The sequence below is a fragment of the Tupaia chinensis genome, unplaced genomic scaffold (assembly GCF_000334495.1).
Source record: "Tupaia chinensis unplaced genomic scaffold, TupChi_1.0 Scaffold000098_3, whole genome shotgun sequence".
In the NCBI taxonomy this organism is placed as follows: domain Eukaryota; kingdom Metazoa; phylum Chordata; class Mammalia; order Scandentia; family Tupaiidae; genus Tupaia; species Tupaia belangeri.
In genome coordinates, this window is record NW_006159562.1 from 2,072,680 (window position 1) to 2,097,052 (window position 24,373).

A 24,373-nucleotide genomic window follows, 5' to 3' on the forward strand; every position below is an offset into this window, starting at 1 on the left:
GCCACAATCCCTTCTCCTTCATTCTCCTCTCGGGATCTTGGGCACGCACGCACACGCGCCCGGCATGAGTTTTAAGCCACCGGGTCCGGGACACGAACCGCAGTCGACTACGTGGGAGTCCAGTGACATAGCCATTATGCTAACTGCTGGTTCCCGTCCCAGATTCTTTTTGAAGACCCCGTATCTCTACCACCTACCCATATGCTGTGGGCTCCATGATATTAATACACACTGTCTTGAGTTTTATAAGCCAGCGCTCTCTTGCAGCCACAGGTGGAGTGAGTAAATAAAAGACTGGAGGGCTTCAGATGAGCTGTTTTGAAGGACGGCTGCCATCCCCACACCCCCAAATCACACCCTGTAGGAAATGCCGCTCCTGTGTGGTGTTCCCAGGCTAGCTACGGTAGGAGAACAAGAAGGAATTTAGTTTATACTCATTCTATACAGTTAAGATTCATTTATTGGGCCAATCGTGTGGCCACGTGGTTAAAGGAGACAGATCCCACATGGTCAGTGATGGTCCTAATTCCAGCTTTTCCAAAACATGCCATGTGTGTGTCCCATATAGAGAAATGGAGGAGAAGGGATTGTGGTGTGGACACTCCTCACTATAAGTGTTTTCTTGCCCCCCCCTCTGGTGAATGCATTTACTCTCTGGCTTAAAAACAAACAATTTAATGTATTATATATTATAGAAATCTGGTCACATATCTAGTAATTACTGTTTTCCTAAAAGTTGTTCATCTCAGCTAGTAGTTAATCGTGCACTTTGCCTTTCCTATTGAATTTTATATAACTCAGTGCTATTTGCATCTGCTTGTTGTACATTTTTTTACCGTGTGTTATAATCGCCAATTTGCAGAAATGTATCAATGGCTCAGAAGTAGTTAAGTGTGAAGGTGGTGATAAGAATTGCGATGTCAGTAGAACACTGGAAATGTAAACAGTGGACAGAAACCCACTGCAAATACTGAATGGGAAACCATGTATGGTAGAACAAGTGAATCTTGATGAATATGTGAAAATTGGATTTTATCAGACCAGCAATCAATTTGCCTCTAGTTTCTATTACATTGTCTGTTCTGAAACTTTGTTAAAGAATGGCAAGAAGCCACAGAAGCTTTTGCCTTGCTTTCCAAGTACAGTGACCTTTCTGATAAACCAATTGAGTTTTTCCTGAACAAGCACAAAATAATGCTTTCTAATATGAAATTGATGAATATTGTCATTTAAAGGTGGAGAAGAGACCAAAACTAAAGAAACATTATTCAAAGTTACATTCTCCCCCAAAACAAATATAGAAGTCATACCACAGCTAAGAAGTGTTTGAAACTAGCTCTAAGGTTAATGAGAAGTACCATGCTTAGGAAGAAACTTTAATGACCTCTGGGTAATTCATAAATGAAATAGAACATCTCATAATTTCTAATTGAAAAGTTCAAGTGCACTGCTGTATATAGTATATTCATGGCTTACAGCACAGAATAGTAACGTCTATCAGGCTAGCAGAGATTTGGCTTACCTTTAGAAAGAATCACAGATGGGTAGAGTATCAATCAACACTCAGCAGAAGTGTGTAGAAATATAAGAGTGCTTCAAAAAGTTCATGGAAAATGTGCATTTTAATTGGGCTGGCTCTGTGGCCTGGTGGGGAAGGCAGCCAGATTCCCACATGACCAACTGCACAGTGGCTTAAGAAACATACTGGGGGCCAGCAGATGGCATGGTGGTTAAGACACTGGGCTCCAACGTGGTTGACCAGGGTTGGAGTCTCAGACCTGGTGGTTTGAAATTCACAGCTAGCACGTGTACGTGCATGCCCAAAATCCTGAAAGGAGAATGGAGAAGGGATTGTGGCATGGCCACCTCCCCTGGGGGGTGAGTTCTCACTTTCCCTTTCTCTGTCTTTCTCCAGCAAGTCAATGTGGTCTATGGCAAAAACCTAAAAAATAAGTAAGAAAGAATAAAATAAAAAAAGAGAAAAGAAACAGTTTAATGTATCATATTTTATAAAAATCTGGTTACATACCTTGTATGTGCTTGTGCATGTACACCCATAATCCCAAAGGAGGGAGAGATGGAAGACAAGGGATTGCAGCATGACCATACCCTGTGGGGGTGCCTTCTCCTTTCCCTCTCTCTTTCTTGAACGTGTGCAAGTATACATGCCATCTAGCTAAAAAAGTACTAGACTTAGATTTTGATTTTTTTTTGTTATGAAATAAACTCATATTTGAATTCCGTTCTCCCTCAAACTTTTGAAGACCCTTGCCTATGAAAGAGTCATGCTCCTTGACTTGTGAGTTTATTGCTTCATCCTCATACTAGAGATTGTTCATGTAGTTAACAATTATCCTGTGAACCATGAAGCAGGCTAGAAAGACATTGACTGCGCCAGGAAAGCATTTAATAAGGAAGTATTTTCTTACCTGGGTAAAAATTATTGTCCCTTTATCCATTGCTTTATTCCCAGAAAATAGTTGGTGAACTTAATATATTCAAACTGTGGCCACCTAGTATTTATCTTTTTTTAGAGAGAGAGATTTTTGTTACAGGGTATGTGTGCTCACCAGAGAGACAGAAAGCAAGAAATCACCCCCAGGGGGGATGGCCACATCACAATCCCTTCTCCTCTGGTCTCCTCTCAGGATTTTGGGAACACATGCGCATGTGCCTGGGGTGAGTTTCAAGCCACTGGGTCCAGGACTCAAACCACGGTCAGCCATGTGGTAGTCTAGCAACACAACCAGTATACCATCTGCTGGTCCCCATCTTTTAAGCATGCTTTGTGAAAAATTGGCAGCAAACATGAACCTTCTTTCCCCACAGAAGTAAACTGTTTATTGAGGTGAAATGTGTTTACAAACGTTTTTGAAACCAAGGATGAGATCAAAGCATTTCTTCATACCACCAGTAATGGCAATTATTTTAAGTGGTTTTTTCAAGTGGCATATCTCAGAGATATTTTCTGCTTTCTAGTAGTCCCAGTTTATCATGCCAGCGTATAAATTTTATCATTTTAAATATTAGGAATATCAGGGTTTCTTTTTTTTTTTTTTTTGAGAGATTTTTGCTATAGGGCGCATGCGCTCGCCAGACAGACAGACAGAGACATAGAGACAGAAAGCGAGAAATCACCCCCCAGGGGGGATGGTCATGCTGCAATCCCTTCTCCTCCATTCCCCTCTCGGGATCTTGGGCACGCACGCACACACGCCCGGCGTGAGTTTTAAGCCACCGGGTCCGGGACGCGAACTGCGGTCGACTACGTGGGAGTCCAGTGACATAGCCATTACGCTAACTACTGGTTCCCGATATCAGGGTTTCTTAAGAAGATCAAACTGTGGTTTAAACACCCTAATCAACCAGTGATTTTCTTCTCTTTTCTCTTCTCTTCTCCTTTTCTTTTCCCTTCTCTTTTCTTTTTTAAAGAATTTGCCAAAGGGTGTGTGCACTTGCCCTTTTCTTTTCTCTTTTCTTTTTAAAAGAATTTGCCAAAGGGTGTGTGCACTTGCCAAGGAGAGAGAAAGAGGGAGCAAGCACTCCCCACTGCCATGCGGTCATGCTGCCGCCCCCCTCTCCTCCATTTTCCCACTGTGTCGGGATTTGGGGCATGCAAGCACAGGAGCCCAACGTGGGTTCAAGCCATCAGGTTCAGGACTTGAACTGCACGGTCAGCTGTGTGGGATCCAGTTCCCTTAACCACTAGGCCATGGACCAGCCAGTTAAAAAATCCAAGTGATTTTTTAACACTTTTTTTCATTCATCAGAGAAATCAATGACATTATGAAACATATTTATAATGTTATATTTGAAAAAATTAAATAAACAAAAAGAAACAAATCTAAACGCTGTTTTTAAACCTGCGGAAACATTTTCAGAGCCAAATGAAATGCAAATGTGTTTTAGTATTCCATTTAGTCCAGATGTTAAATACAATGTTTTCTATCCTAGAGCCGGTCTACTGCTGAGAAAGAAATCGTATCATACTCTCATATTTCACATATTTTAACCTTATAGTTAGAATGATCAGAAGAAGGTCCTGGACAATTTTACCATTCCCGATAAGCAATAATTATGATTAGGACTTTTTATTTCAGGAGAAATAGAACCAGGATAAAACTATGTGTGGGCTCTAACCCATACTTCAAAAGCTTTTCTTCCTTTAGAGGTTCACGAAACTTTGGCAAATGATTGCAAACAATGGCACTCCTTTCTCTGGTATAAAATAATTATCATTATTATTCATTGAAAAGTACTTTGTTTTGGGTGAATCTTGAGAACACTTTGCCGAGTAAAATAAGCCAGGCACAAAATGGCAAGGGCTTTACCGTTCTACCTACAGGCAATACTGAGAAGAGTCAAATTCAGAGACAGAAGGTGAAATGGAGGCTGCCAAGGACAGAGGGGAGTGGCCATGGAGCCGTCCCTTTCATGGCACACAGTCTATGTTTGGAGTGACGAGAAAAGGATGGAAATAAAAGTGAGGATGGACTTCTTACTACTTTGTATTCTTAAAAGTGGTTAAAATGTTAACTTCATAGTTAGTCAATTTAACCTCAGCATAAAAATGTGTTTTATTGAGCCAGTGATGGCAGGGAGGTTAAAGCAGCTGGATCACACATGGCCAAAACTGCAACATTTGAGTCCCAGACATGGCAGCTTGAAAAATACACCAGACGTGTGTGTGTTTGTGTGTGTGTGTGTGTGTGTGTACCCAAAATCCCAAGGGGAGAATGAAGGACAAGGGATTATAGTGTGGTCATCCCCCCCGGGGGGGGGTGTGATATCTTTCTCTTTCTCTCTTTCTCTTTCTGTTTCTACAGTAAGCACATGTGCCCTACAGGAAAAAAAAAAAGAAAGAAAGAAAGAAAAAAAAGAGAATTGCTTTATTACTATTTTAAAATTTAATTTTAAAATCTAAACTAAAATGTACTTAAATATATGACAAATTGTTAGCCTGTGCATGCCGAACATCCAGTAACTGTGGGTGCTGGGAGCAAGCTCTGGAAATTCTCATTCAGGACTTTTGTTTCTGCAGAATGGAGGAAGTGAGAATGGACTGAAAAAAATCGAGAAGAGAGCTAAGCTTGGGGAATTAAGAGCAGGAAAGGAAAGTGGAAACTCCTAGTAATATGCTGTGGCGAGTCCACTCTCCTATTATCTGCAGAAAGAGTCCAAAGAGAAATTTAACATTGAGTTTCTGTGGTAGGCAGGTCCAGTGGCCTATAACAGAAACACATTTGTTGGAGTGTGTTGCAAAGTTCTGCATTTATTTTGCACTTGAACTTGTTAGGCATATTGAAGTGAAAGCTTTTGGTTGTAGAATTCCTTCTTTAGGCAAAGTAATCAAAATAAGAGGCCTTTTCAGACTTAAAACAGTTGTTATTGGACTTTACTGGAAGACAGTCTTTCCTGAAGTGGAGCCAGAGTATTGATAGGTAGTCCATGCAAAAAGGGGTCTATAGTTAACAGATTTCTCTGCTATAAAACTTTCCAGAATGCATTTCGACTCAAAGAAAGGGTTAGCCTTTGAAAAAACGTTGCTGATATTGCCAACAGGTCTTCAAATTGACCTCCTTTTTGCTTTTCACAAAGCATTTTATGAACATGTGTTCCGGGATGCACATTTTGGTAAAGGTCAATGCTAAGGAATCATTAGTATTGCTATCTATTTGCTTTTCACCCATGTTTTATTTGACCACTGCAAATATCAGGAACTTAGTTACTGTTAAGTGATCTAGGTTTAATGTTTATTATTTTTCTTATTAAAAAGGCAATGCAATCATATTGATGAAAGATCAGCAAAGAGTAAAATTAAACACTTATGATCAATGATTACAGTATGTAATCACTGATGACTTCTGTACATGAATGCAACTCTCTTACTATAAGTATATATATGTATTTATTCACTATAATGCCATCTAGTGCATATCATTTTTAAAGTTAAAATTTATTTATTATTATTTTAAATTTGACTGAGGGAAGACAGAGACAGAGAAAAAAAGTGAGAGAGCAAACCACTAGGTCGAGACTTGAACCATAGCCAGCCATGTGCGAGTCCAGCACCTTAATCACCACACCACCTACCAGCCCCAGTACATATTGTTTTTAAAACTGAATTTTAAATTATTGATCCACCACAAACCTCTTCCCATGTCAGTTAATATTTGTCCACAGGATAATTTTACTGCTGGGGCTGGATGGTGGTGCAGCAGTAAAAATGCAATGTTCCACAAGGATAACCTACATGGAAAGGTACTGGGTTTGCATCCAGAGACTTCCCTGAGCACACCAAGGATGCATGTAACCTAATCTGAGGATGAAGCTAAGGGTGAATCCTGGCCTCAAGACCCTGTTGGGGTGTTACCTCTTAGCTACTCTCTTTCTTAGTCACGGAAGAAAAAAACTCGGGGCTGGCAGGTGGCATGGTGGTTAAAGGCGCTCAATTCTCACATTGCTGACCACCGTTCGAGTCCCAGACCTGGTGTCTTGCTTTCTTGCCCTCCCTTTGTCTCTCTCTATCTATGTCTGGCCAAATTAAAATAATAATAATAACAAGTGGATTTAAATAAATAAATAATTCTTTAAAAAAAAGGGGGGTGGGGTGGGGAAGGCCAGCAGGTGGTGTGGTGGATAAGGGCACTGGATTCCCACATGGCTGACCACAATTCGAGTCTTGGATCTTGTGGCTTGCTTTCACACTTTCCCTTTCTCTCTCTCTCTGGTCAAATTAAAAAATAATAACAAATGGAATTAAATAAATATTAAAAAAAAATAACTTAAAAAAAGTTTTAATGCTAAACATTTCCATGTTTGTACACATGTATAATGTTAAAACACAGGTCTGGGGACCAGCAGGTGGCGTGATGGTTAAGGCACTGGACACTCCCACATGGCCGACTGTGGTTCAAGTCCTGGAACTGGTGGCTTGCTTTCACACTTTCCCTCTCTCTCTGTGTGTGTCTCTCTGTGGTCAAATTAAAATAAATGAATGAATAAATAGAATAATTCTTTTAAAAAACCCCCACAGGTCTGACCTATTGGCATAGACTGACTGCAGGTCTAGAAAATTCACAAATACCTTCATTCATTTTATCTCTTCAGTGTAGCACTTCAGTACAATTTTGAAGAAAAGATTTGGTCAACCCTTTCTAACCCCTCCACACTTGCATTTTGACCACTTAGATGCAGCGACAGCTAGTCAAGGTTATGTGATTGATAACACATTTGCCTATAACATAATTCCTAGATGACTACTATTGGGTTATCTACGTGGGAGTCCAGCGACATAGCCATTACGCTAACTGCTGGTTCCCGCACTTCAGTACAATTTTGAAGAAAAGATTTGGTCAACCCTTTCTAACCCCTCCACACTTGCATTTTGACCACTTAGATGCAGCGACAGCTGGTCAAGGTTATGTGATTGATAACACATTTGCCTATAACATAATTCCTAGATGACTACTATTGGGTTATTGGAAAAGTCATGATGTATTCTTTGCAAAGATGCATCATGACTTTCCTGAGGACCCAATAAAACGACTCTCATTCCTGAGACACCTATGAACAGTTCAGCTGTGTGATTTATGCCTCGATTGTCTTCTCATCACATTCTGGACTGTCAGTGACGGTAGCAGCTGGAATGCAAAAGTCAATTCAGAAAATGGAAAAAATACAAAACTTCTTCTCAGAAAGGATTTGGCCTTGGAATTGAGATCTGTAAACACCACCACTCTTTCAAAGATGGTGCTGTTTTCCCACATGCCACCCAAAACCCTATTTGTGATTTTGTTCATATTCCCAAGGCCCTCAGAGATCCAGTGGGATCCAGGACAGCACTCTGCAGGCAGAACCACTGTTTCTCAGGGAGGAAAAAATATTGATGGTGAAAGGGGCATTTCTCTCTTCTGGACTCTTTTTTTTTTCTCCTTTGTGTGTGTGTGTGTGTGTGTGTGTGTGTGTGTGTGTGTGCGCCATGAGGTGCATGCACCTACTGGAAAAAGACAAAGACAGTGAGAGGGAAAGGGAGAAATCACCCGTTGAGGGGGATGGGCACACCACAATCATTTCTCCTCCATTCTCCTCCTGGGATTTTGGGCATGTAAGCGCACTTACCTGGCATGATTTTCTTTTCTTTTTTTCTTCTTTTTAGAGAGCTTTTTGCCATAGGGCACATGCACTCACCAGTGAGAGGCAGAGACAGAGACTGAGAGGAAGAGTGGGAAATCAAGCCCCAAGGAGGATGGCCATGCCGCAATCCCTTCTCCTCCCATTCTCCTCCTGGGCTCTTGGGCAGCCAAACACCCAATGAAGGGCAGAGAGTTTACTCTAAAATAGGAATTAAAATGATGAACATACTGAGGATACCTTGAAAATAAATTAAATGATGGAAGTCTTGATTTTTAAAATACATGAGTCATGGGGCCAGCAGATGGCCCAAGTGGCACAGTCAGTAGCATACCAAACTGTAGTCCTGAAAGCCACATGGTCAACTGCAAGTCCACATCCCTGGACCATGTGACCTGAAACATACAAGGCATACATACAGGAGTCCAAGATCCCAAGGAGGTGTAGGACTGGGGAAGGAGAGCGCATGTAACAAGAACCTGCTCGCTCTCTCAATAAAAACAAAACTGTGTGATTACATTGAGCCCATCCAGATCTTCTTATCAAGAGCTTTAATTTAGTCACATCTGTAATTTTTTTTTTTTTTTTGCTCATGTAAGGTAACATATTCACAGGCTCTAGGAATTAAGATATGCATAATAAAACTGGTGAAATAGAGACTCCCAACTAAAACTACCACTGAATTTCAGTATGCCCAAGGTAAAGTTTCCCCAAGATTTCAGTAGAAATAACAACAGAACAACAGGCATAAAAAAAAAATCTGGTCATCAGCAGCCATCAGTGTCTTTTCAACAATCCTAGACAACAAGGGAAAACTCTGTTAATGCCTTCAAGGTTCTTAGAGGGAAATTGTTTTCAACCTGGAATGCGGTGCTAAATTATTAATCAATGGGGAAGAGGAAAATTTAAAACCTTTTCAAAGTTTACCTTCAGAGCTTCTTTTTAGAAAATAACTTTCAGATGATCTCCCAACGAAATGAATTAAGTAAGCCAAATGAATAAACCAAAGCGAATAAGTAAACCAAGAGGATGACCTGAAGTTCAAGAAACACTGGTTCAACCTGAGAGAGCAGTGAAGGGAAGTCCTAAGGAAGGAGTTATTCAGGACTAGAGAGTAGGTTCTGTATTAGGTTGTCAGAAAAGGCATGATGTATTTTTTTCTATGCAAAATTGTGTCATAACTTTTTCCACAACCCAATACATTGGAGGTTGAGGGGGACAGTTCCAAGAGGAAGGGCTCCAGAAAAAAAAAGGGGGGGGGAGTTATTAGGAAGACAAAATAGTATGCTGAAAATACCAGTAAGATTTGAAGATATGAAATAACAGAAGTGCATTGCTATGGTTTAGATAAGAATTTCTCCCCCAAAGACTCGGGTTTTGTAATTTGGCCCCCAGTGTAATGGCACTGGAAAGTGATGAGATGTTTAGGATATGAAGCCTATGGGATGGGGGTTGGATCATGGAGTCATTGCCTACATCAACGGATTCTCACAAGTCTGAGTTCTAACTCTTAGGAAAAGAGGTTAGCTCCTGCAAGGGTGGGTTGTTGTAGAAGGAAGATGGCTGCCACTTATTTTACCCCCCACATGCCCTCCATTCTCTCTGCTTCTGTCAGCCACGTGACAGAGCCAGTGTGATACCAACCCCATGCCTTTGGACTTTTCAGTCACCAGAATCATAAGCCAAATAAACCTGTATTCTTTATAAATCTCTCAGTCTCAGGTCTTATTGTTAATAACATGATTACAGACTAAGACCGCCCAGTGTATCAGCTGAGGTTAAAGGAGAAAAGCAGAACAAGTAGAGATGATTATTATAGAAGATAGATTATATATAATATATATATATATAAATATATAAGAAATAGATGATTGATAGATAAGGATGTCAGAAAAGTCATGACACATTTTTACATAGAAAAACAGAAAAAATATGTTATGACTTTTCTGACAACCCAACTAGCTAAGAATTGGCTTACATGATAGTGGGGCTGACTATACGAATCTGAATTCCATAGGGCCGGGTTGTCAGGATGGGAAGATCATGATAGGCTTGAAATCATGGTCACAGGCTGGAGCTGTTGTCCACAAGTAGAACTGCTGCTTTCTCAGCCCTGCTAAACGTTAAGGCCTTCCAACAGATTAAGTCAGGCCCATCTACTTGACTTTCCCTTAGAATTAGCTGAGCAGAGACTTTAATTAAATATTCAAAATCCCTTCACAACTACACCTAGATTAGTGTTTGAATCATTGAAGTCTCTAGCCTAGTTGACATATCAAAAAAGACATTATTTGCAGGTAAAAGAAAACAAAAGGAATTAAACACTGTAAGATAAAACAGTATCATCAGAAAGTTATGGTCCAGATACAAAGCCAACTAAAAGTGTTATTCTGATTTCCTGGTAGAACACACAAAAGGAGAATCTAGTTGAGTTTGTCTTTAGAAACATTTTTTGCTGAGTGGCTCAACCTTGATATGGTGCAGCGTTCAGGCGATGAGGTTGGGTAGAGAAGTGGAAGACTAAGTGTACATTCAGTCTTCATCTCAATTACTGGGACACTCATGGAAAGCTGTCTACAATCGAAGGAACAAGAAATGGAGATTTAAGCTTGAGGATATGAAGATAGCCAGTGAAGGACATGAGAATCTTGAAACTGCTACCCTGGGAGGAGGCAAGGAGGAGACATGGGAGCCATGTAAGTTAACTAAATCCTCTATCACACAGGAAATCCGTAAGTAAGGTCTAGAGTCAATACATCAAGAAACAGAAGCAGCAGCTTATTTAAAGCTGTAGAGATGGCAACCAAAAGAAAAACAATAACAAATGTTAACAATGGTTGCCTCAGGGTACCAAAATTCTGTACTATTTGTTGATTAATCATGTGCATGTTACCTTCATAAAAAATCTTAAACAATTGTGTTTGTAAAAATAAAATAAAATCCCAAACATAAACAAAAGAACTGTGTAGGGTGGGTAAAAGATGAAAGGTAGACAGAAGAGAACACTGTAGTAATCATATTTTTTACAATGGGAATCCGGATTACCGCCCAGTCTTCACTATGTCTACAGCGAAGCCCACTGAGATTTTATTTGGAGGCCAATGTGGCAGTTCAACATGGTAACACACACGGCCCACCTGGAGCCTGGGGAAAGCATTAGAGAATAAGTCAAGAATCTTGTGATAATGACACAACTGACCCCTCGTCCGTATTCTCAACTTTGCAGCCATCCGCTGCTTGCCCACCACACCCACAGTCAGCACAAATGATGCGTCGGCTTGACCACTGTGTGAGGGAACCTGGGAAAAGGGACTATGTTGACCCCAGTTCTATTTGAATGTAACCACACATGGCAACACACTCAGGCTCCTGTTGTAACTGTCCAGGTTTCACTTCTTCATGCCGCTCCAAGCTAGCCGAAATCCTGACTCTTGCCAGAAGCTATTCTCAGCAGACATTGCTGAATAATTGCAATGGATGAATGGATGATGAGAAGCAGGAGGAATAAGCTTCTAAGAAGAGCTTGGAAATGATCGGGTCAGGTCAGCAATTGCAGATGGAGTGGAGATCATTTTGAGTAGAGGCAGCAGGGTTTATTGATGGCATCCATGTGGGAGGAGAAAAGTTTTCACTTGGGGCCAGCAGGCGGTGTGGTGGTAAAAGTGCTGGACTCCCACATGGCTGACAGTGGTTTGAGTCCTGGACCTGGCGACTTGTTTTCTCTCTTCCCTCTCTTTCTTTCTCTCTCTCTCTCTGGTGAATTAAGAAAATAATAATAATAAATTAAATAAATACTTCTTTAAAAAGAAAAGAAAAAAGCTTTGGCTTCCACAACTGGATGAACAGTGGTGGTATTTACTAAGGGAAAGGCACACAGCTGGGTGGGGAATGGCACAGAAGTCATGAGTTCAGTTGGGCCATGTTGAGTTCGAGATGACACCCACATGGAGATGTCAGGTTGGCTGTCTGAGTTCCTGTCTGGAGACACATCTCTGTCTGGTTCACAGAAGGCATCCAAAGCCATGGGACTGGAGACTGGAGGTCACCTTAGGAGAGTGGATGGACAGAGGAGAGGAGAGACGAGCAGCCAGGACAGAGCCTTAGGAACCTCTAGCTCTATTAAATGAGGCAGTCTACTGTCTTAATTATTCCATTAACCCAAATGCTAACTTTTTCACTAATTTTAATGGAAATATTTACTGATTGATGATACCAATTTTGACTTATGAACAAAAATTTGGCAACTAATTATACTCATTAATCAAAGCATGAGGGTGTACTACTTCATGAATTTGAAATTATGTCCCAATGCATAGAGTAGGGATATCATAATAATCTTAGGATACAAAAGTAGTAATTCACATTTGGATCGAGGGTAGGCTATATAAGGCAGATTCTTGGGCTCATGTTTTCATGAAACAAGGACAGATGAAGTTCATTAATTAATATTTATTCATCATCAACATAATAAGCACTGAAGTTTCCCAGTTTAAAAATCGCTTTCACATTTTCTAAAGAAATTTGATAGGTCCTATCTTCTAAATTAAAAATAAAATTAACAGCTTTATTAGGGTATTGGGTTGTTGGAAAAATCATGATGTATTTTTTTCTATGTAAAAATGTATGATGGTGAGAGCAGCAGTTGGTGTAATGGCTATGTCGCTGGACTTCCATGTAGTTGACCGTGGTTGGAGTCCCAGACCTGGTGGCTTAAACTCACGCTGGGCACATGTGCGTGCATGCCCAAGATCCCGAGAGGAGAATGGAAGAAAAGGGACTGTGGCATGGCCATCCCCCCAGGGAGTGATTTCTTGCTTTCTGTCTTTCTGTCTCTGTCTTTCTGGTGAGAGCACGTGCCTTATAGCAAAAACCTTTCCCCCAAAGAAAAATGCATCATGGATTTTCTGACAACCCAGTATAATTTTCATACCATACAACTTTAATGTTTTGAATTCGAAGATAGTTATGGTGAATTTTCAAATAGACATGCCTATGTTAAAAAATAAATTACCCAGTGGTTAAGGCATTGGACTCCCACATGGTGGTTTGAGTCCTGCATCCAGTGGCTTGAAAGTCACGCTGGGCTAGTGTGTGTGCATGCCCCAAATGCCAGGATGAGAATGGAGGAGAAGAGATTGCAGCATGACCACCACTTTCCTCCCAGGGAAAGTATCACTTTCCATCTCACTGTCTCTCTCTGTCTCTCTGGTGAGCACATATATCCTATGGCAAAAACCTAAAAAATAAATAGATATTGATAAATAAACAAATAACCCACCGCCTTACCAAATGTAATAATAAGCATAGTTTATTCAGCACCAACTCAGACGACAGGTATGATAAGCAGCACTTAATTGTTTCGCTCTTCACAACATCCTCGAAGCTGAATATGGCTTCCATTTTACCGAGAAAGAAACCAGTCTTGAAGGATCTGGAGAACTTTCCAGAGATCACCAGGAAGCCAGGACTGGGATGCAGTTCTCTCTGACTCAAAGCCTTTTCTCACTCCCTTACTTCATCCTGCTCCCAGTTTCCTGAAAGATGCAAGCTGGAGTCTGGAATATATAGAGAACTCCCCGCTCATCTTAAAAGACAGATCAGTGTCACTACTCATTGGTATTGGGGTCTTGCTAGTTCAAGCTTGAACATGTTTTACTGTCATATGAGGACTACGTTCAAAGCCACGTCTTAAGTGGTGGTAGGTTTGATGCCTTATGCTTAAGTGGAATTACACATCCTGTAGCTGTAAACTTGGCTTATCTTGTCTTCCTCCTCCTCAAAGGACCTATGCTAATTAAGTTTCTAAATATATGTAGGCAAAGGCAGGGGTGGAGTAGGAAAATTGGTAGGGACATGGATTTTACTAGATACAAGTGAGTTATTAATAAACGATGACTAGCGATGGTAGAATGTGCTGTGTATTTAGGCAGACACCCAGGGCAAAGTGGCTGCCAGTTCACCCAGTTGTGGATTAGACACTTCCAGAAGTAGAATGAGAGGCTTCAGTGTCCTGACCAGAGGAGACACAATTATGTCGCCAGAACAAATCCTTGCCTACAAAGGGATAAACAAGAAATTGGCATGTGGAACTACACAGAGAATGACCAATGTAGTGCTGAAGACATACCGCTGTGAATCCCCAGTGGGGTGGAAGGATTCCTGGCACGTCCTTTCAGCGGATGAAGTTAATGTGTGTTCCAGTGAGAACTGGAGAGTAGCTTGAATCCGTAAGGATTGGCAACTCTCTGAACTGACAGTGGGAGTCACGTGTCTGACCAGGTGTGTTATCCAGTCAAGCGAGAACTGAGGCTGGAACCAAGAGTAAAGAACTTATTGTAGGGGCCAGAGGGTGGAGCTGTGGTGCTCTGAGAAGCTGACCCAAATGGAGAGGTTCTGGTTTTGTGCCTGAAGACCTCCCTGAGAACACTGAACACGCAGATGACTGAGGTTGGGAGTAGATTACAGTATCAAGACCCTGTTAGGAGTGCTGTCTGTCTCTGTCTCTCTTGCTTCATGAAAGAAACAAACAAACTTTAAAAATTATTATTTTTTTTTAAAGAGAGGTTTTTGCTATAGGGCACATGCACTCGCTAGAGAGACGGAGAGATATGAAAGAAAGAAACAAACTTTAAAAATTATTATTTTTTTTTTAAAGAGAGGTTTTTTGCTATAGGGCACATGCACTCGCTAGAGAGACGGAGAGATAAACAGCGAGAAATTATCCCCAAGGGGGCATGGCCACGCTGCAATCCCTTCTCGTCCATTCTCCTCTTGGGATTTTGGGCACACACACACATTTACCTGGCATAAATTTAAGCCTCCAGGTCCGGGACTTGAACCATGACTACATTGGAGTCCAGCGATGTAACCGTTAAGCCATCTGCTGGTCCCAAAATTATTTTAATGTTGAAAACCTCAAGAATAAGAGATGCTTTGATAAGTAGCTAGTCTATAACTTAGGAATGGTGGTGGGAGTCATATAAATGAAAATTGCTGTGTATAAACACCCAGAAAGCACACACACCAAAAAAAGGGCATTTTGGTCATCCCCTTCAGCCTAGACTCAGCAGATAGAACACTTTCTGGAAGACCAGGGGTAACTGACGAGTTTATGTCATCAGCATTATGTACTGGGTGCTGTTTTGTTTTGTCTTTTCTTTACCATAGTGCTTATTGTTGTAGGGATTTAAAAAAAAAAAAATCTTCTTAGAGGTCTCAAATCATCTCAAGCCTCCACTGCCTGTGCACTCACTTGGCTCGAGGTCATTGTCACCAATGCAGCCAAACCACTATCAAACGCTTACAGTGTGGCTCTGTAGCAAAGATTGAATGTTCAGCCTCACCGCAACCTCTGAGAAAGCAATGATTATCTTTCTATTTTACACTTAATGAGACTGAGGCGTGGACATTAATTCACTTGCCTGAAATGACACAGCTAGAAAGTGTTAAGAGCTGACTTGAAAAAACAAATCTATAGAATCCAAGTGCCCACTCTGAACCATCCCACCTGAAGCACAGTGGTAAGCCCATGGGATGAAACTAGATGTAGGTGACTATTCTCTGGTCTCTCTCTGACCCAAGACCAAGGGAAAGATGAAAATGTTTGCCTTCATCTTCTCCCAGATGTCCGGTCCTAGAGTAACTACTGCAAACTCTCTTTTTCTCCCCGCCCCCACTCCCCATTTAAAAACTTAGTCTATATTCAGGGATCAAGAGAACTGTTATTTTTGGTTTTTGGATCAAGGAGGGAATTTACAAGCTTTGAAATGCCCAAGCTTCAAAATATAATAGGTCTCTGCTTTTTTCCCCTTTCTTTCCTAGTTTTTGGTTGTTGGTTTGTACTTACCAGGGGGCAAAGGGGATACGGAGAGAGAGAGATCCTCTCTCCCCCGGGGGAATGGCCATGATGAAATCTTCGTCCTCCATTCTCCACTTGGGGATCTTGGGCATGCATGTACATGTGCTCAGCGTTTTTCAAGCTGCTGGGTCTAGGACCTGAACCGTGCAGTTGGCCATGTGAGATCCAGCCACCTTAACCTCCATGCCCCTTGCTGGCCTGGCCCCTGCTTTTAATGATGCTATATTTAGGCTGAATGGATGACAACCTTCCAGTTGCCCACACCAAGTTTCCAGATCTACCAGAGGTTTCTCATTTTTAGTGGTTGGGCACTACAGGCCTGAGGTTTCCCTATAGTCCCCTCTTTCAGGGCCATTGTCTTCAGACACACTTAAGAATTATAAAACTGGGGGCTGGCAGGTGGTGTGGTGGTTAAGGGCACTGGACTCCCACAGGGCCAACCGCTGTTCAAGTCCCGAACCTGGCAGCTTGCTTTCTCACTTTCCCTCTCTCTCTCTCTGGTCAAATTTAAATAAATAAATAAAGTTAAATAATTCTTTAAGGAACATAAAACTGTCCCTAGTACACAATCACCAGACTCAATAACAGAGTTTTTAATAAACCACCTACAATTTGTATAATCCTAATTCACCCAGAAGAATGCTACATTTATATAGCAAAGAAACCAGTCAACATGGTGGCCAACAGCCCACCTTCTATGTTGGGTGAAACCTCACAGTAGTGAAATCTGAATCTGGTACATTTGCAAGGCACTTGGCAAATTATTTCTTTTAAAGTCCAACTAGGATAAGAAAATGCAGGCAATAAATGAAACCACTCTTTAAAAAAATACCCACTGTTCTAAATGACTCCACTGGTATTGTGTCAGCCTGGGAAATGTCCAGTGTTCCATGTCCATGGTCCCTAGGGCTGGCAACGGGCAACCAGGTTTTCAGAAGTCTGTTTTTTCACCTGATGCTAGAAATCTGGGGTGCTTTGAAAAGGAAAGTCTGCCCTCACATCCCAGTCCTGCTGAGACAAAAAGGTCTTATGACCCTGTCACCATATGCCTCCTCTGCTATTCTCTTATCTTCTCTCTGGCTTCCATTCATACTGCTTGCTAGGTGTATATGTATTCTGGATATTACTATTGACATGGTAATATCTGGAGAAGCTACTAGACCACAAACTGAAATACAGGGAAGAACAACTCTAGGAAGCTAGGAATTCCTAACAAGTTGCTTCATTGACCTAATTTTTGTCTCCTTTTGTTACAGCTGTTTCTTCTTTCCTCCTACTTTATGGGGGGAAGGGTCTTCAAAAAGTTTACGGAACACAAATATTCTGATAAACTACACACAGATTTCAATATTTTTGCATCAAAATACACTTGTACTTTAATTCCATTTTTCTACAAACTATTTAAAGTTTCCCCGTATTTAACGCTATCACAATCTTGATGAATTGAGCTGGAAATTCTTCAGAAATCTTCCAAAACCTTTGGCCTAGAGACTCAAAAAAGACACAGATGACAGAAGATTAACATCCATGAAAACTGTGTGCTCAGCCCCTGTGGCACAGCTGGTAGCCTACTAAACTACAGAGTTGGAGGATCAGCAGATGGCATAAGGGTACACTGCGGGACTCCCACAGTCAACTGCAGTTTGAGTCCCAGACTCAGCAGCTTAGAACTTACACCAGGTGCATGTGTGTGTGTGCCCAAAATCCTGAGAAGAGAATGGAGAAGGGAGTGTGCTGTGGTCTTCCCCCAGGAGGTGATTTCTTACTTTCTATTTCTCTGTCTCTCCAGCAAGCTTATGTGCTATATAGCAAAAATCTCTCTAAAACACAAATAAAACTATGGAGTTGGATGCCACATGGTTTGAGTTCTTGGCCTGGGTGGCCTGAAAACATGCTGGGCATGTGTGCATGTGCCCAGGATCCCGGCGGGTTAGAGGACTGGAGAAAGTGGATCATGGTGTGTCTGAGCCTATTGGAAGGTGCTCGTCTTCTCTGTGTCTCTCATACATGCACCTATATTCTAGCATACATTAAAATACACACTCAGCTCTGATACAATACCAGCTTCTGTCAAGCATGGGAGAGGAGAAAGCTCTGCACCTTGTACATTTCTCTCTTTCTGATCCCAGGATGAGTTGATGGATATTGCTGATTTTCCTTAATTTCTTTTCTATTCATCTTTTTTTTTCAGATCCATGTCTTGGATTATTGATATTTTACAAATTCTCTTCCTTCAATGCTGTGGCTCTGCCCTGATTCTACTGTAATTTTCAGATTATCTTCTAAAACACCCTAGCCCATTCCTTCCTTCTATCCATCCATCCTTTCATTCAGTGTTTACTGAGTGCTTGCTATGGGCGAGGCACTGTGTGATGATGTGATGATAAGCAGAAACACTCCATGTTCCTTCACCTCCATCTTGATTCCTTGGTTTTTCTTTCCTCCAGTGACTTTCCCAACTGTACTCATTTCGGCACCTATCATGAAGGGCCTTTCTCTCTGAGAAGTTTGAGAGGCTTCCGTTCTCAAAGGGCTCCAAGTGAAGTAACGACTGAAGACTGTGGCCATTCACACTGAATGTGCCCTTTGCTCATTCTCATCTCAGCTTCCCAGCAACTCCCTTTTGGATTCTTGTGTCTAGTTTGGTTCTTAACCTGGACCACATAAGCCATCATTCCAAAGACTGTCATTAACCTGCTAGAATTTCCCCAGGGAGAACTTTACCACATTCCTTTTTTCTGATCCCACCCTCAAATCCCAGGGCCTTTATATCACTGTGTGGATCCACGTCAAGTCTGTATCACCCAACCTCAGCAGTATACACCAATGCTTCCTGACAGTGTGTTGGTTTAGGACTAGTGAACTCTCCTCCTCACAGCAGCTGCTTTGACTTTTTGCTCTTCTTCAACATGGCCTTGGTCCCTTGTTAGCAGATGATCTTGCCACAGAGGTTAGGACATCATCTTCCAGGCACATCAGCAGCTCTTGTGTAACACAGCCTGCCTTCACGTCTACTCATCTCCAGCCACCATAGTATAGTCTGTTTTTGCCTCCTTCTCCTCACTAATAAACATTTCTAAAATAAAAATATTCTTTGCCACCATTTTTTAAAAATACAAATAGATGGTCTAAATCGTATAATTTGGCTTTATTTTCCTCCCTCAAAATTTCCAAGGTCATGGAAGACTTCCTTGTTGGTTATGTTTGGCACAGAATATAAGAAAAAAAATCTCAAAAAGTTAGCAAACCTTACTGATCCTAAAATCTAACACAGGAAGAAAGGAAATGGCACATTTTTAATCAAAGTAAGCAATAATGACAGGTTTATTTAAAATTTCCAGTAGAGAAAACCCGCTAGTTTTGGAATAAAAGTACTCAGTGTATGAGTGTGTAAGTGAATATAAAAGATTAACAGAGGAAAAATAAAACCAAACATAGTACAAAAAAATTTAAAAAGTTTGAGATGGATTTACACAGGGATGTTCTTTAAATCCTCCAAATATTTAACAGAGTTACTAGGCTTGGCCAACAATTCACTTGAAAATTAAAGTCTATTTCTGTACTGTAAACTCCATAAAAACTGCTTAGTAAATCCCAGCACTCCATATGATTGGAATTGAAACATATAGGCAATCAGTTTCAGAATTGATTTTGAATAGCAGGAACTATTCGTTTGCTCTCACAGTTATGTGAATTAATCAGCTGCATAACTGCTTTTTGGAGAGGATGGGATAAAAGAATGAAAAAAAAAAGTAAGATAAAATCTCTAAAAAATTGCAACACGGCAAAATTCAGATACCAGTTTGTTTCTTTAAGGCAACAAACTGAATTTTTACAGTATATTCTACATTTGCAGTTGTCATTTCCCTCCCCCCCTTGATATCCCTAAATCCACTAGCCTAATCAATTCTTAACTTTCAAATGTTCTGTACATACGTATTTAGCAAAGAGCATATGCCTAACATTATTCTGACAGCAGTACGGTCAGCATACAACTTTAGAAAGATTACTATGTATATCATCATGATTAACCTTTACTTAAAAAACAAGAACCATTACTAAACAAATGGTTTTAAAATATTACGAAAACCCATGTAAAGACGACTTAATATGGGCTCTACACCTGATAAAAACACACTCAGAAAGACTGGTGACTATGAATGCTAAACTTCTGTCACACAATGACCTTAAAGTGCCAACAAGCACGAAAGAATCTCTTAGGACCGTTTTCCTAATAGATTATTTGTCCTTGGCTTGGCCATCTCTCCTTTAACTATCCATTAAGTCCTGCTAAAAGTCTGCATTTTAGTTGATTTTTCAATAGAATGTTAAAATGTAAACTAAACAGCTTCTTGATATTGACAGCATATTACCAAGGGTTCTTGTCTGTTTGTTTCTGTTTTGTTTTTGTTTTTGTTTTTTAAATTTCTGAATCCAACGGTTGGTCACAGAGGTCAAGTATTATCAAGGCTCCTTTGTAAGTTCTCAACTGGGTCTGACCCATCCATCCTTCAAGTACATGCAAGGCTCAATAGTTTTCAAGAGGCAGAAGCCCGAGGCCGTTTAAGACACAGATGAAATAGGATTATGAGGCGAACCCATCTGAGTGAGAACTTTATCCAGCCACTGCAGGGGGCCGTGCAAATGTATCTCAATCCAGCAGGGGGTGCTAGTAACATCCTGGCGGTGGTATTCTGCTCCCCAGCCCTACAAAAAAACACATTGGAGGTCACTTTGCTTCTTGAACTCGGCAGCTAAACATACTAAGTAAAACGGTTCTCATAATCAGAGGCTGATTATAGTGATGCATAGTGATGCATACTTTTCCCATGCAAAATGCCCAGGTGTACATATACAAAAACTTGGCAGGTAATTTCCTGGGATGGGTGTTAGCTCTTCAAGTCCCTCCCCCCCCCCCCCACTCTACGAACACACACTAACTCACCAGATTTCAGATACAGAGTTACTGGACTTGAGGAAACGAAAGTTTTCTAACACTTTCCAACGTTGTTTTGACAAAGATACTTCTTTAACTTTCATTTCTATTTGCCCATTACTGATAGTAACAGAGTAGCTACTACTCAATTCTCATTTTCTTAGCAAGAAGGAAAAAGCTATGTTAGAAAAGACTGACGTTCAGGTTTTCTCCCCTCTTCAACCACTGAGAGTTGTATATTGCCACAGAGCCCTTGATCTTTCAATCTTTAGACGAAAACTGGCAAGAGTACATTGAAGGGTCCAAAACGGTATTGACTGACACTTCGCCATTGCCATCGGTTGACAGACTTGTCATTCAATACAAGACGGCAGCTTGCCAGACACCTTGAGAAATCTGGAGCTAGGACAACAAAGATCTATAGACAAAGAAAATCACTATGAAAAAGGGAAAAGTGATTTTGCTATTGCAAAGATAAGAAACTCGCTGGGATTGGTGAACAATAGAACATGGAGTTCTGACTCATCTGTATATATGTATGTATGTAACCCATATGTTCATACATACATCAACAAAACGCTCAGTTGTACTTACACGTTTGCTTTGCTTTTGTGCATGTTTCTCCCCATTACCGAGTTATTTGAAGGCATGGATTTAGCTCTGACCTCCAATATCTAGAATAGTGATTGCTACAAACCAGAAGTTCTAGAAATACTTGTTTTATATGAATGTCCCCAAATGACCATCTTAAAGATTGCACAAGACCGGCTATTAACATCAGTAAAATGTTCTCTATCATTTCTCTAGGACGCTGAGAGGGAGAGGGTAAAGTATGCAGTCCTCATGATGATAAAAAAAAAAAACACATAGAAGTGTTGTGGGCCAGCAGGTAGCAGGGAGGAAGGTGGCTGGATCCCACATGACCAACTGCTTGGTGAGTCCTGGACCACACAGCTTAAGAATCATGCCAAGTGTGTGTGTGTGCATGCCCCAAATCCCGGGGAGAATGGAGGAGAAGGAGTTGTAGTACAGCTATCCCCTTCCTGCCCTAAGGATGATCTTCACTTTCTCTCTCTCTTTATCTCTCTCTCTGCCTCTGGCTAGCACATACCACATAGTAAACACTAAAAACAAAAATAAATGTTGTAAAAAGTGTGTAATTTTTTAATTGTTAACATATGACAAGCAGCTGCCATTTATCATGTCAGCAGTTTTGAAAAAATTTTATAATTTCGTGACCAGCAGATGGCGCAGTGGTTACATTGCTGGACTCCCACGTAGCTGACCATGGTTTGAGTTCTGGACCTAGCGGCTTAAAACTCACGCTGGGTATGTGTGCATGAGTGCCCACAATCTTGAGGAGAATGGAAGAGAAGGCACTGTGGTGTGGCCATCCCTCCTGGGGAGTGATTTCTTGCTTTGTGTCTCTGTCTCTCTGGCAAGCACATGTGACCTACAGCAAAAATCTCCCTCTAAAAAAAAGTTTATAATTCCTTATTTACACTTAATTGTTATACATATCTATGGGGTGCAGTATGGCTTCCCAAAGCATGCATGCAATGCATGATAATCAAATTAAAGACATTACTATACTCATCACCTTCCATAAAGAACATTACATTCTGTTGCGTGCCTTAGATTTTCATTCTACTAGTTTTCTTTTTTGTTTTGTTTTGAAATATACATATGTATATGATTGGCAACACTCCCCCTCTTTTTTTTTTTTTTTTTTTTTGAGAGGTTTTCACTATAGGGCACGTGCGCTCACCAGACAGACAGAAAGCGAGAAATCACCCCCCCAGAGCGGATGGCCACGCCGCAATCCCTTCTCCTCCATTCTCCTCTCGGGATCTTGGGCACGCACGCACACGCGCCCGGCGTGAGTTTTAAGCCACCAGGTCCGGGACACGAACCGCAGTCAACTATGTGGGAGTCCAACGACATAGCCATTATGTTAACTGCTGGTTCCCACCCCCCCTCTCTTTTGAGAGAGAGTGTTTTGTTATAGGGTGCTTGTGCTCACCAGAGAGACAGAGACACAGAAAGAGAGAAATCACCCCAGGAATAGGGCCACGTCACAATTCCTTCTCCATTCTCCACCTGAGATCTTGGGCACGCACATGTATGCACATGGTATGAGTGTCAAATTGCAGGGTATGGGACTTGAACCACGGCCATCCATGTGGGACTCCAGCACCTTAAACACTATGCCATCTACTGACCCTGGCAACATCGTTTTTTTTAACTCTGTTGTGGTACTATTCCATAACCTAGTTACCTTGTTTACATGCATTCTTGTGTCTGTGTTTTTTTCCCTCAGAACTCCCCACCTCCCACCCAAAAGGAGATTTTTTTCTTTAATTTTTTTCATTTAACTTTATTCATTTTTATTTATTCATTTATTCATTTCAATTTGACAGGGGTTGGGGAAAGAGAGAAAGAAAGTGAGAAAGCAAGCCGCCAGGTCCAGGCCTCAAACCATGGTTGGCCATGTGGGAATCCAGCATCTTTAACCACCATTCCACCTGCCAGCCCCAAAAGGAGATTTTAATATATAAATATTAAAATTCTCTAAAGGTAATTTCTCTGTTACATCCATTATGTCTTGTATAACTCTGATCTAGGGCTTACCACATTGTATTTTTTTTTTAAAGAATTATTTTATTTAAGTTTATTCATTGTCATTATGTTATTTTATTTTGTTTTGAAGTTGACCAGAAAGAGACAGAGAGAAAGAAAATGAGAAAGCAAGCTGCCAGGTTCGGGACTCAAACCGTGGTCAGTCATGTGGGAGTCCAGTCACCTTAACCACCATGCCACTTGTCAGCCCCTCATATTGTATTATATTCTATTAGCATATTCTAGACCATAAGCCTCTTGAAGATAAGAGATTACTTCAGGTCCCTTTTCATCTTCGATACTTGTCTGGAACAGTGCTGAAAATATTTGCTGAATTAATAAAATCTAATACATTTTGAATACACGGCTTTGTGCTAAAACTACTGTTTACTAGTATAAAGGCTGCTTCCACTTGTGTAAAAGTAAATTATTAAAACTGTGCAAAAGTAACATAGTTAAAATTGATTAATCGATATGAACTGAGGTTTGAGGAGAAAGCTAATTGGAGCACGGGAGTCATAAATTCTTCTAAAGTGGTCCTTCAATAATACACTCACTGAGGGACCTCAGAGGTAATTACCATACTTCTCAGTTCCATTCACTCTCATTTTAAGATAATGAGTATAAGGACTAGACGAAAAGAACACCTGCTCCTTAACCACTCAGTTAAAGTGGTGGATGAGGTCCAGCAAATGGCATAATGGTTATGTCACTGTCACTGGACTCCTACATGGCCGGCCGCAGTTTGAGTCCCGGATCTGGAAGCTTGAAATTCACTCCAGGTGCATGTGCTTGTGAACCCAAAATCCCAAGAGGAGAATGGAGAA

General features: G+C 41.0%; 1 protein-coding gene and 1 long non-coding RNA gene across 2 annotated transcripts in view; one reads left to right on the forward strand and one right to left on the reverse strand.

The window, feature by feature from the left end:
* LOC102492076 (uncharacterized) overlaps positions 1-4,470 on the forward strand; it is an 18,355-nt gene extending 13,885 nt beyond the window's left edge. The window contains exon 3 of the long non-coding RNA XR_333831.2: positions 4,346-4,470. This is a non-coding gene — a long non-coding RNA (uncharacterized LOC102492076). The remainder of the gene's footprint in view (positions 1-4,345) is intronic.
* Positions 4,471-19,297: 14,827 nt separating this feature from the next.
* Positions 19,298-24,373, reverse strand: part of SMAD1 (SMAD family member 1) — a 103,467-nt gene continuing 98,391 nt past the window's right edge. The window contains exon 7 of the mRNA XM_006143472.3: positions 19,298-20,698. Within this exon, the coding sequence (XP_006143534.1) occupies positions 20,555-20,698 (144 nt within the window). The 3' untranslated portion in view covers positions 19,298-20,554. The remainder of the gene's footprint in view (positions 20,699-24,373) is intronic.